Source organism: Nicotiana tabacum, chromosome 19 (genome assembly GCF_000715075.1).
Source record: "Nicotiana tabacum cultivar K326 chromosome 19, ASM71507v2, whole genome shotgun sequence".
NCBI classification, from domain to species: domain Eukaryota; kingdom Viridiplantae; phylum Streptophyta; class Magnoliopsida; order Solanales; family Solanaceae; genus Nicotiana; species Nicotiana tabacum.
The window spans coordinates 97,637,299-97,649,686 of record NC_134098.1 but is presented as its reverse complement, the minus strand read 5'-3'; the positions used below and the strand labels follow the sequence as shown (position 1 = coordinate 97,649,686).

At 36.2% G+C, this 12,388-nt stretch overlaps 1 protein-coding gene across 1 annotated transcript; it reads left to right on the top strand.

Moving 5' to 3' along the window:
* Nucleotides 1-4,905: 4,905 nt before the first annotated feature.
* On the top strand, nt 4,906-7,274 carry LOC107770142 (pectinesterase 2-like). The gene is made up of 2 exons (XM_016589414.2): nt 4,906-5,854; nt 6,360-7,274. Exons 1-2 carry the CDS (start codon nt 4,966-4,968, stop codon nt 7,046-7,048), a joined length of 1,578 nt encoding a protein of 525 aa, XP_016444900.1. The 5' UTR covers nt 4,906-4,965; the 3' UTR covers nt 7,049-7,274.
* The last annotated feature ends 5,114 nt before the right edge of the window (nt 7,275-12,388 follow it).

Below are 12,388 nucleotides of genomic sequence, written 5' to 3'. Positions count from 1 at the left end.
ATACTATATTTACTTATCAAAACGGTAACAAAGTAAGATTCGAATAATATTCATGTAACAAAAAAATAACAGAAAAATCAGAAAAATCAGAAAAATCCTACTAAACCAAACCAATCAAACCGATATAGTTGATTTGGTTTTTATTTACCAATCCGGTCCATGTACACCCATACGTGCATATATACGATGAAGAAGTTTTTACATTGAAAAATTATACTTATTAATCGCTAAATTAGAGCGAATCAACGAATATGGTATATATCTTTTAGACTATAGTAAAGGTTATTCTTAAATCATATTTCAAAATAAAAGACTGATTCAATACCAACAAAATTTTCAAAATCATCCTCTTTATTGACAATCTTAAAAATGATATATTCAATGGAATAACCGATTTTATTTTTAACATTTGTATATTTATTGAACTTTTTCTTTTACAAGAGTCATGAATTTGTAGCAACCCAATAAGACACGCTTCCTATAGGTGAGGCTGTCAATTAAAAATTGAGGGTAGGTGGATAGATTTGTTTTCTGATGCCAACTGAGATTCTCATTTTCCTTATAATTAGTTATTTATTCATGCTTTCCTTTTGAAAGACGTGCATTTTCTAAGAGTATCTTAACTAAATGGAACTTTCTCGTTTAATAGGTACGACAATAGACGTGAAAAAATTGTTTCTAATCTGGGTTTCTTGATATGTCTTAACATAGTTAGAAGTAAGGGGTAACAATGATTCGGTTCGGCCGGTTATTTTATAAAATTTATATAATATTAATTTTTCGGTTATTCTATTATATATAACCAAAACTAGACTTTTCGAAACCGTCCCAATCATGTCGGTTTCTCTTCGGTATCGGTATGGTTCGTTAAATTTTCAATAATTTTTTTAATGTCATGTAAAAGTTACTAGTAGAAGTAGAATGCAATAACATACGTACTTTTATAGGATTTAGTAGAACTCTTTAGACATTTTTACAGTTTAAAAGGTGATGAATTAAGAAAATATAAAAGATGACTAGAGTATAGTTCCATTAACTATTCTACATCAGGATAAAAGAAACTAAGCAAATACAAAAATAATATAAATCACACGAGTAAAAAAAAAAATTTAACTAAGCTGAGATTCAAGAATAAAGTTTATACAAGATTAAATATTCAAAAAGATAAATCAAAATCATACGAAAAGAAATATATTCAATACATTATAGTTTGCTACTGATCATAATCGCTACAATACCTTGTGTCTTGCTAGTGAACAAGAAATAATTTAGTTTCAATAGGAGTAGCATAATAGGTTTGAGAATTAAGATTTTGAGTTTAATTACTTGTTGGTTTGTAACTGTTTCATAATTCCAAGGCCCAAGAAAAAATTTAATATTTTATTATTTTTAAATTTAATATATAAATATATTATTCACATTGTAAATTTATTCGGTACGGTTCGGTATTTTTTCGGTTTATTTTCATAAAATAAAAAGCTACCCTAATTATCAGTACAATTATAGATTTATATAAAAACCTACGGTTTTATTAAAAGAAACCTAAAATTCGGTTCGGTACGGTATGGTGCAGTTCAGTCGTTTTAGTCGGTTTTATAATATTCATTGACACCCCTAGTTAGAAGACAAACGCGGATCCATAATTAAATTTTATGGTTTCGAGTTTAGAGTTCTACTATATCCCATTTGATTTAGTGGTTTGAAATTTATTGTTTGTGCTTATTTGCTATTGGGTTCAGATAAACCCATAAAATATACTCTACATTCGGCTCTGAACACAATTACTTGAATATTTTCTCCACTAGTTCGTATAAGCGAATTTTAACTGAACTCATTAATTACTTTCAACTGAACTACGTATATACAATTGGAGAAAAAAATATATAATTGCAAACTACTGGACTCTACACCTTTAATTTCATTTGTCTCGTCAAGTTTGTTTTCTAAGTGTTGAAAATAATTGATAGAGATCTTTTCTGCACATATATTACTACCAGAAAAGGGAAGTGAAGTTACGTGCTTGGCAATGTTACTGTACCCTTTTAAGTAAATTTGGTGAGTAAACATGATTACTACCTTCTAATTAAGGCCGACGATAATGAAAGCTCTATTTAATCGGAAGCTGCAAGTATCACGCAACGCTACCATGGAAAAACCTGCCATATGGAGCACTAGAAATGAAAATTGCCAAGTAGGTCAAAGTAAATTTTAGAAGTTGATCATTAAATTTCTATTAGGAATATTGACGTTGACATGGAAGAATTGAACAAATAACATGCCATTTTTAAACATTCTTGAGAAATCACTAAAACATGGAAACGACAGGAGGTACGATTTTATCTTAAGGCCACCCTTTACATATATAATTGTGATACATATAGAGCTTGGGCGTGACTTATTAGAGTCAAACTAACAGCATATGGAGTTGTGACACTATATTGTAGCTTGTGATATTCTTTGTTTTTATAGTGAATGGTATTTATACACATGTAACAACAGTTAACATTTATATGTGTTATGGCTATTACAAAAATTGTTCAAAAATCAAATATTTTTTCTAGTCATATATAAAAGATAAGAAAATTATTCAAATTTAAAATCTCAAAAAATATGCATATTTTACTAATTCAATATTTAAATTTTACTAAACGTGCAATGATTTAAACTCTAAAGCACGCATTTTAAATTTACTTAAAAATCAAATTCTTTCAAGATTGATAGAAAAATCCAGTAATTTAGCTTGTTTCATAGATTTTAATCTCTTACTAAAGATATAATGCTTGAATTAGTAAAGATTTATGCCCAAATTTTCAGCAAAGTTGTATCTGTATGCTTTTTCTTGAAGCCAAACTTATTGTTAGTAATCTTAGAAATATTACACGACTGTTATAGAGCGGTAACTTTACAAAGAGCGTACTGCTATACAAATGGATGTTGTTGTTTTAAATAATTTGTTATAAAGAGATAAAATATAACATAAAAACTTTATTCTGAAAAAAACTTAACTTTTATTGTAAATTATTGATATATAAAAATGCCATTGCATGGAGGTTCGACTGTAGTTCGCTTTTACATCATTTTTACTAGCTATAGATCTTGAATTGGTTAAGGTAGTTACTAGAAGCTAGACAGCTTGAAATGCCTGATCTTGCGTTAGTTATCAGACAGCAAAACATAAAAAAGAATGATAAGTTGAAGACCGGTATAAAAAATAATTACATAATTAGGATATTTTAAGGTAATACTAGTAATAGAATTTCATGATAAGTATAAATAAGGGGTGAGCATAATGTCGATCGAACCGAAAAAATCGGTCGAACCAAAAATTTCGGTTTATTCGATTTCGGTTTTTCGGTTTATTCGGCCGGTTTGCGGTTTATAGTTTTTAAAAGTTCGGTGATCGATTTTAACAGTTCGATTTTCGGTTAAACAGAAAATCGAAGTTTTTTACTAGCTTTTGGACTCTTAGTCCCTTAATCTGTTACTCTTTCTTAGTCTTAAAGCTCAAAACTAATTCTCAACCTAAAGAAACCCAATCCATTGGGTGTGTCAGACCTATAGCATGTCACCTTATCCAAGATCGATATATCTTTTACAAAAAAACATGTATCGTAGGAAATTTGATCCATCTGAATAATGGATTTGTATATACTAGTTAAAAAAAGAAATTAACTACCAAAAATCACATAAATACATAAAAACTAAAAGACTATCACGGAATATCAATAAAAAGAGAAACACAAAATGACAACAAGTAACAATTCCAATATGAAACTTATCAAATAAAACTTACTTGTTACTTTTCAAACGAGCGAAAAATTTGAATCATGCCAGATTAATGTATGTTAAAACAAAAATTTAAACTAGGAAGATTTTGACTTTTTATAGTTTAGCTTTAAATATTTTGCACCAACGCAAGCTTAACGCAAGATACTGCTAATACTATTTTCTTTTATGTTTTTTGTAATGTAGAATGATTTTTCTTGCATAAAGATTCTTATTTTTTTCGTGTATTTGATAAGATTTCTTATTTCTTTTGTCTTTTTCTGTCAACAAGAAATCTATTTTCGTTGTTTCGTAACATTTTTGCCATGGCTTGAAACCGAAAATCGAACCGAACATGAATAAACCAAATTGAACCGAAGTTTTTGGGTTCGATTTTGGTTATTAAAATCCTAAACCGAAAATCGAATAAACCGAACCGAACTTCTACAAAATCGATCCGAACCGACCGACGTCCACCCCTAGTATAAATTGATCCAGAAACTAATATGCTATTACAAATTAAATAACACTGAAAATATATAAAAAAAATTATTAAACTAAAAAATAATACTACTATAGCGACCATCCAATTAATCATTAACCACTCATAAATGCGAACGAACAGCAAGTTCGTGGAGCACCTTATCCAGGATAGAAAAAGAAAACAGAGTAATCAATATAGGAAAAGGGGATTAACAAGAAATGTCCTCATATTCTCATTCACCCACATATTATAGTAGAATTAAGCTGCCCAGAAACATATTACTAACACGGTTTCTTTGATACTAAGTGCAAGAAAAAATAATCACAGACGCGTCTAGCTTCCTGTTTTGTAATTTGTTTTCTTCATTTGTATCATTGTCAATTCAACAAATATACACTAAAAGCAGACTGTTTTCTATCTTTTTTATGAGTATATTATAGTTTCTTAATTTCATAAAACCTCATAGAATCTGAGCACCAAATTAAGTTCATTCCTGCCACTATTATTCTTATCGTTGACCATGAATCAATAATTTAACTCAAAATGAAGAAATAAGGATAGTGCGTCCCCATCACGCATCACCTAACCTAGTTTTTGACCATCCCTTGTTTCCCTCCATCTATATATCTATATAAAGAAGCCAAATGGCAGCAAATATAATCACAATTGTCTCTCAAAAACATAGTAGCATTAAACTCCTTATTTTCCTTCATTACATGACATACATAACAATGTCCAATATCTATTTGATTTTCCCACTTTTATTTGTGTCTTCTTTCTTTTTCCCATCCACCAATGGCTACTCTCAGGCAGCCATAAAATTTTGGTGTATCCAAACACCTCACCCACAACCTTGTGAATACTTCTTGACACAAAATCCTAAATATTCAACTCCTATCAACAAAAAATCCGATTTTCTCAAAGTGTCACTAGAATTAGCCCTAGACCGTGCCTTACGTGCCCAAACGAACGCATATTCACTAGGTTCAAAATGTCGTAACGAGCGTGAAAAAGCTGCATGGGCTGATTGTCTTGAACTATATGAAAATACTATCCACAAGATCAAAAGCACAGTTGGTCCAAATACTAAATGCACAGCTGCTGATGCTCAATCATGGTTAAGTACAGCCTTAACCAACCTCGAAACATGCAGAGCTGGTTTTGAAGAACTTGGGGTCACGGATTATGTGATGCCATTAATGTCAAATAATGTTTCATCTTTAATTAGTAACACTTTGTCTTTGAACCATGGTTACTATACTGAGCCAACTGCAACTCAAGTAGATGGTTTTCCAACTTGGGTTGCACTTGGTGATCGGAAACTATTGCAATCATCTTCTCCAGCATCTCAGGCTAATATAGTTGTTGCAAAAGATGGTTCGGGGAATTTCAAGACTGTGAAAGAAGCTGTTGCTGCTGCTGGCAAGAGGAAAGGAAGTGCAAGGTTTGTGATATATGTGAAGGCAGGAATTTACAGCGAAAATGTGGATTTAGGATCTAAGTTGAAGAATATAATGTTAGTTGGAGATGGAATTGGAAAGACAATTATCACAGGAAGCAAGAGTGTTGGAGGAGGATCCACCACCTTCAAATCAGCCACTGTTGGTAAGTACGAAAGCAAAATGAATGAGCTTTTGCTTTATCTAATTGGTTTATTTGTACTTGGTATTTACACAAATCGTTTTAATCGACTAATTAATTCTAGGTCAAACTTGAAATAGAAACGAAAAAGAAAAAAAGTAGAGTAAATTGAGAATTATTGGCAATTATTCATTAGTTATAATTAATTAGGAGGCAACGCGCGGTAACAATCAGTAGACGTATGTGGTATATGTTTTATTTTATTCCTTTTTTTTCCCTAAGTATTTGACAAATGAAATTTTTTTAATGGAAAATCTTAGATGTGCATATAGACAAAGGCTATCTAACGGATTATTAGTGCCTTAAAAGCCGTCTAATTGGTTAGCCCTTAGAAAAGTATGATTTGACAGTTAATTAAGTATCACTGGTTCGTACTTTCAAAAAGAGAAAATAAAGGAGTACTCGTATAATAATTTGTATAGATATGCATTTGCTGATATTTTTGTCTCCTCTTATTTCTTAATCTCAGCCGTTGTCGGTGATGGATTTATTTGTCGAGGCATAACAATTAGGAACACTGCTGGGCCCACAAACCACCAAGCAGTAGCTCTTCGATCTGGCTCAGACCTTTCAGTATTTTATCAATGTAGTTTTGAGGGGTACCAAGACACTCTTTATGTCCACTCTGATAGACAATTTTACAGAGAATGTGATATTTATGGTACAGTTGATTTCATATTCGGAAACGCAGCAGTTGTGTTACAAAATTGTAACATTTTTGCTAGAGATCCTCCAAACAAGACCAACACTGTGACAGCACAAGGGAGAAGTGATCCAAACCAAAACACTGGAATTTCAATTCACAATTGTAGAGTCACAGCTGCTTCGGATTTAAAGGCTTCTAAAAACTCAGTTAAGACATATTTAGGAAGGCCATGGAAACAATATTCACGTACTGTTGTCATGAAAACGTTCCTCGATAGCTTGATTCAACCAGATGGTTGGATGCCATGGAGTGGTACTTTCGCGCTGAAAACATTGTACTATGGAGAATACTTGAACACTGGTCCTGGCTCGTCAACTGCAAATAGGGTTAAATGGGGTGGTTATCGTGTTATTACAAGTGCTGCTGAGGCATCCAAATTCACACCTGCTAATTTCATTGCTGGAAATTCTTGGTTGCCAGCCACCAACGTGCCATTCACTTCTGGTCTTTGATTTTGTTTTAATCTTATAATATCGACTTTGTTGTGTATTACTATATATACCGATTTGAATTGTCAATTTATAAGTAGCATCAACATAATAAATTGTTGCTCAAAAAGAAATGTGAAATTGAGCAACTGGCTTGTATTTGTTGTATCCTCCTTTAATTTGTTTGTATTATCAATTCTTTCTGAATTAGCACGAAGAATTGTTGGAATAAGAATCATCCTTTACTAAACTTCAAGGTTCATGACCATTTTGATTATGATGTCATATTGTCATTATCCCCCTATATATCGTTTATACCTTGCATGGTTTTTTGCCACAAATACTTATAACTGCTAATGAACTTATTAACTAACAAGTCTTTGGAAAAATGTGTTGCACGTTTATTCCAAAATACATTACATGAGATTTGAGTCGCAAAATGATAAAACGTTAACCATACACTTATTTTATTACTTTCGTTGAACTATAAAATAAAAATAAAAATATAAAGTTAGAAAAATTATAAACGTTGATTCTACTTTATTGATGTAGTACTTTCATTTAAAGACAAGTACATACTCGTACATTTATAAAACATGCATATAATAAACATATCTACTTTTTAAATTAACAATTATGCATGAAAAATAGGAACCAAAATAAACAGATACCATCATGATCAACCCGATACTTCTGTCGTAAGTTATATGAATCTTCATTCGCCTCAAACACATGATATTAAAAAGAAATGTATATATTTACCCGAAAAATGGATAGAGTTGAATTTATACGCAGTTCTGAGGATATGTGGCGTAACTTAACACAAAATGTAATGATAAATAGAAATGTAAATGTAGATTGTAGAGAATGCGAAATAGATAAGGTTGTCAGGAACAATGAACCTTAGGATTCAACAAATAGAATCAATCTAAGAAATCTGAAAGAACGATTCTTTACTGTAGAAGAATATAGTGCTTTTATTACAGTGTAAGCCTGAGAAAAACTTGTCTTACAGAAATGGTAACCAAGCCCTTTTATAATGGAGGAATTTGGTTCTAAGCATAATAAAATAAATATTCAGTGGGAGACCCATGATAAGTCAACTTTTTCACAATTTCTGCCAAGATTCTCTCTAGTGGGATTGCAACGGCTTTGTCTGCGAGCTCGATCTTGCTTAGAACCCTCGATTTTGGTTTGAGCTTGATTTCGACTCGAGCTCGTGATCTTGGTTCGAGCCCGATCCTGGCTCGAGCCCTCAAATTGATTCGAGGTCAATGTTGGTTGGTCTCTAGATTATCAGCACGATAGATCTACTCTGCATCATGGTTCGATTTCGATTCGAGCTTGATAATGATATCGAACTCGACACGGATCGGCCTCCCCGGGTTCGAGGTTAATTTGTTCCACCTTCGGGATCTTACTTCGATAGATCATCGTTCTAACTCGATCGGACGTGCTAAGGCCGAAATCTATTTCGACCGTATACAGATAGTCCCCTCGTTTCTTAGAAAGAATGTGGCGAGAAACGATATGATTTTTTAACGGCTCGATCGGATTATAACCTGACGTTTCCATCGGGTTCGACCACGACGCATCTGGTAGCTGTCGGTTTAGTCTTTCAAGGCATTTAATGCATGTCAGGTGGTGGTCGGCCACCGCTGATACTGAACTGCCATCGCTTGAACCTATAAATAACCCTTTCTTTTATCTTTTACCACTTTTACATCTTCTATCTTCCAAATTTTCCAAGTTCTTCATCGTACTCTCCAACTTACCAGTAAATCTGTGATTTCTTTCTGCAAAAGCTCCTCTTCAGTTCTACCAAATCTTTGTCACTTTCTTCTATTCCTCGCCTTTAGATTCAAAAATGGCGAAAACATCACAAACCATTCCTCAGAAAGAGAAGGCTTCATTTTCACAGTGTGCCGCCGATGAGACACCGGCAGAACCACGACCTGAGGAGTGTGTTCCCGGGGCATGTATTCTTACTTCAGATTTTAAGGTCGATAAAGGTTCATCGGTTCCTAGCCGGTGTGAGCCGGTATCGAGGTACATGTATTCGATAACCGAGAAGCACCTCAAACAGCTAAAGAAGGATTGCAATTGGGGTGAAAAAGAAGTAATAATTCCCACCCCTGACGAAGATATCACTTCTTATATGAAAGGGTTTTTGAATGTGTATACTTACCCTTTCACTTTAGGTCCCCTCGATTCCGTTATTATTGACTTATGTCATCAATACCAGGTAACCCTAGGCCAGGTCCATCATTCTTTGTGGCGGATCGTTATCCTGATCCGATATTTTGTGAGCAAAATCGAGGGGATGTCGTTCACCCTCGACCATCTTATCCGATTGTACCGTCCTCGACTTTTTTGAGGAGGGTTAATAAAACTTCAGTGACGGGCTACCAAGGCTATGTTCTCGAGTATTGACGAGGACAAGGACCAGGGTTGGATGGGCAGGTTCGTTCGAGTAAGGACTTCGGACCTGATTCCGACTGAAAAGATGCCCTTTCCCGAGGAGTGGAATATGAAACGTAAGTGTGATCTTGCTGTTACTTCTACTTTGTTCTTTCATTTATTCTCTCATCGACACTCCTCTTTTCGTGATGTAGCGATTCCCTGGATGCCCGGAGCAGTTCCCGATCTCAAGAACTGGGTACGAGCCCTAGTTTTGACCTCCACATACACCGAGCGCTCATGGCGTGATTTGTCAAAGGGTCGGTGGGAGGCCAAAAATCATGGTAAGCTCATTTCTCTTACTCTTTGATGATCTGAACGAGGTGGTTTTCAAAGTATTTTATTAAGGTTTTCCATATGCAGGTTTGGGTAAAGACGCGGTTTTGAGGCCCTTGTCCAATGATGAGGAAATTTCGGCCTCTGTCCCAAAGCCGGTGAAGGAAAATAAAAGGAAAAGAGCCTCCGTTCCCGAAGATCCAAAACCGAAGAAGAGGATGGCTCATAAGACGAACAAAAATGTCATTCCTTTGACCGTGGAATCCGTTCTGCGCCTAAGGGATGAAGAAGAAGAAGAAAACGATGAGTCCGCGCTGGCGGTCTGAACGAAGAGAACCACCAATGCCTCATCGGCGGCTGGATCGATGATGCTCCATGAGGCTCCTCCTCGAACTGAGGATATACCGGAGAAAGATTCGGGTAGAGTCCCCGAACTATCGAATATCGAAGACGTATCTCATCGGAGTCAACGGGCAGGGGATACGACTAAGGACGCCCTCGAAACCCTTCGAACCGAGGAGAATGATCCAGGCGATTCATTCGGGGCAGCAACAATGGAGGATTCACCTATCTTTCCCGCTTTTTCCGCAAGGGTGATTCGGGAAGCTTAAGCTCTGGGAGCCCTCGATCTAGACAGGCCTCACGATGAAGAAGATCCCTTTCGTGACCTGTTTACCGTCATTAAAGACGTTGCCGGTACTGGCGATGAATCGGATCTTTTTCACGGATTGCGGCAAGCTTTGAATCAGGTGAGCTTTTAAAATTACTTTGTCGGTACTATCTTTATGTTCATTTTTTGTTAACTTCGCTTCTTGTTTCTTTGTAGGCAGCGGCAGTTCATCGAGAACAATGTTCTCGATCCCAAAATGAGCTGCATCGATATGAGGCCGACCTACAACGGGCACTGACGAGAGGAACCCCCTTAGACTTTCCTTAGGGCATAGAGAAGAGGAAATAAAAGACCTCCGAGCTGAGCTGGCCAAGGCTTATCGAGATCAGACCGATTTGTCTGAGAAGGTAATGATGCTTTTGAAAGCCTATGGGCATGATACCGGAACGATAGCTAATATTTCGGTCTCACAGCTGCAGCAAAAAATCGAGATGATCGAGAAGCTTCGTGAGGAGGTCGACGTGATAAGAACGGAGTCTTTGCGGTGGAAAGAAGATATGGACCGCTTTGTTGCAGAAAAAGAAACTGCTCGAGCCCAGTTATCATCGTCTAAAACCCAACTTTAGAAAATGAAGGAAAAAAGCCTGGTTCAAGTAAGAAGAATTGAGTAGCTTGAGGCTCGGTTGGCCTCTGTACTTGCCAAGGCAGAATCTGATGCCGAAAAGGCAAAGGCCAAAGCGGATGCGCTCGTGGCCGTCTATCGGGCCGATGCTGAAGCTGCCCAAGTCCAGGAAAGAGAGGCAGTCAAGTCTGCCGATACTCGAGCACATTGGGTCGCCGAACTTGCAAAGTGCCGATCCCGAAGGAAAACTCTCGAGGAGATCCATGCTCGTGGTTTTGATCTCGCTGAAGAGATAAAAAGGGCCAAAGAACTCGAAGCCGATGCTGAAGCTCTAGTTTTTGATGGCGATGATGATGACGATGATGATGATGGGAGCAAGAGCGAATCCAAAAACAGGGCGGAGCCTGATAAAGAAGAGACCGCTCCTGGCCGAGAAGTTTAGTTCTTAGTTTTTACGTTGTAATCACCCATGCAGATAAATCTGTATATAGATATATCTCCTTTTTTGCTGACTTTCTTCTGTTTTTGTTTCCTGTCTTTTGAGGATTTTATTCACGCCTTATGAATGTTTTCACAATGATTTAAATAACTTGATCAAATTTGGACTTCGTAGCCTCTGTATCCGAACGAGCGCTCACTCAAACTCGGATCGATGTAGCCCCTAGGCTTATTAGTTAAGTCAATGATTCGATCTTGAAGAAATATAGCCCGTAGGCGTAATGGTCGAGTGAGTGCTTGCTCGAACTCAAAATAAAAGTAGCCCGTAGGCTTAGTCGAGTGAATGATTCGAACTCGAAGCAATGTAGCCCGTAGGCGTAATGGTCGAGTGAGTGTTTGCTCGTACTCAAAATAAAAGTAGCCCATAGGCTTAGTCGAGTGAATGATTCGAACTCGAAGCAATGTAGCCCGTAGGCGTAATGGTCGAGTGAGTGTTTGCTTGAACTCGAAATAAAAGTAGCCCGTAGGCTTAGTCGAGTGAATGATTCGAACTCGAAGCAATGTAGCCCGTAGGCGTAATGGTCGAGTGAGTGTTTGCTCGAACTCGAAATGAAAGTAGCCCGTAGGCTTAGTCATCGAGTTTATCTTAATTCTGATTACATAATAAATCTCTAAATAGAGGAATATTTCTTGGATATAATATATCGGTAAAGAGGAGGACTTTCTTTGCACGTTATTACACGCCTGGGTTTGGGCCAATCTATATGAGCATAGTTCGCTTCGACCATTTGGCTCTTACAATTTTTCCTATTAGAACCCTGTTGTTGTGAAATAACTCTCTTGCGAGGCCTCGGATATTGTTGTAAATGCTGCAAGATCAATGGTTGCCTCATTAAAAACCTTGCCGAAAAACCCATTTGGGATAAAACCGGTCTAAGGGAAAAAGAGTGCAACGCGT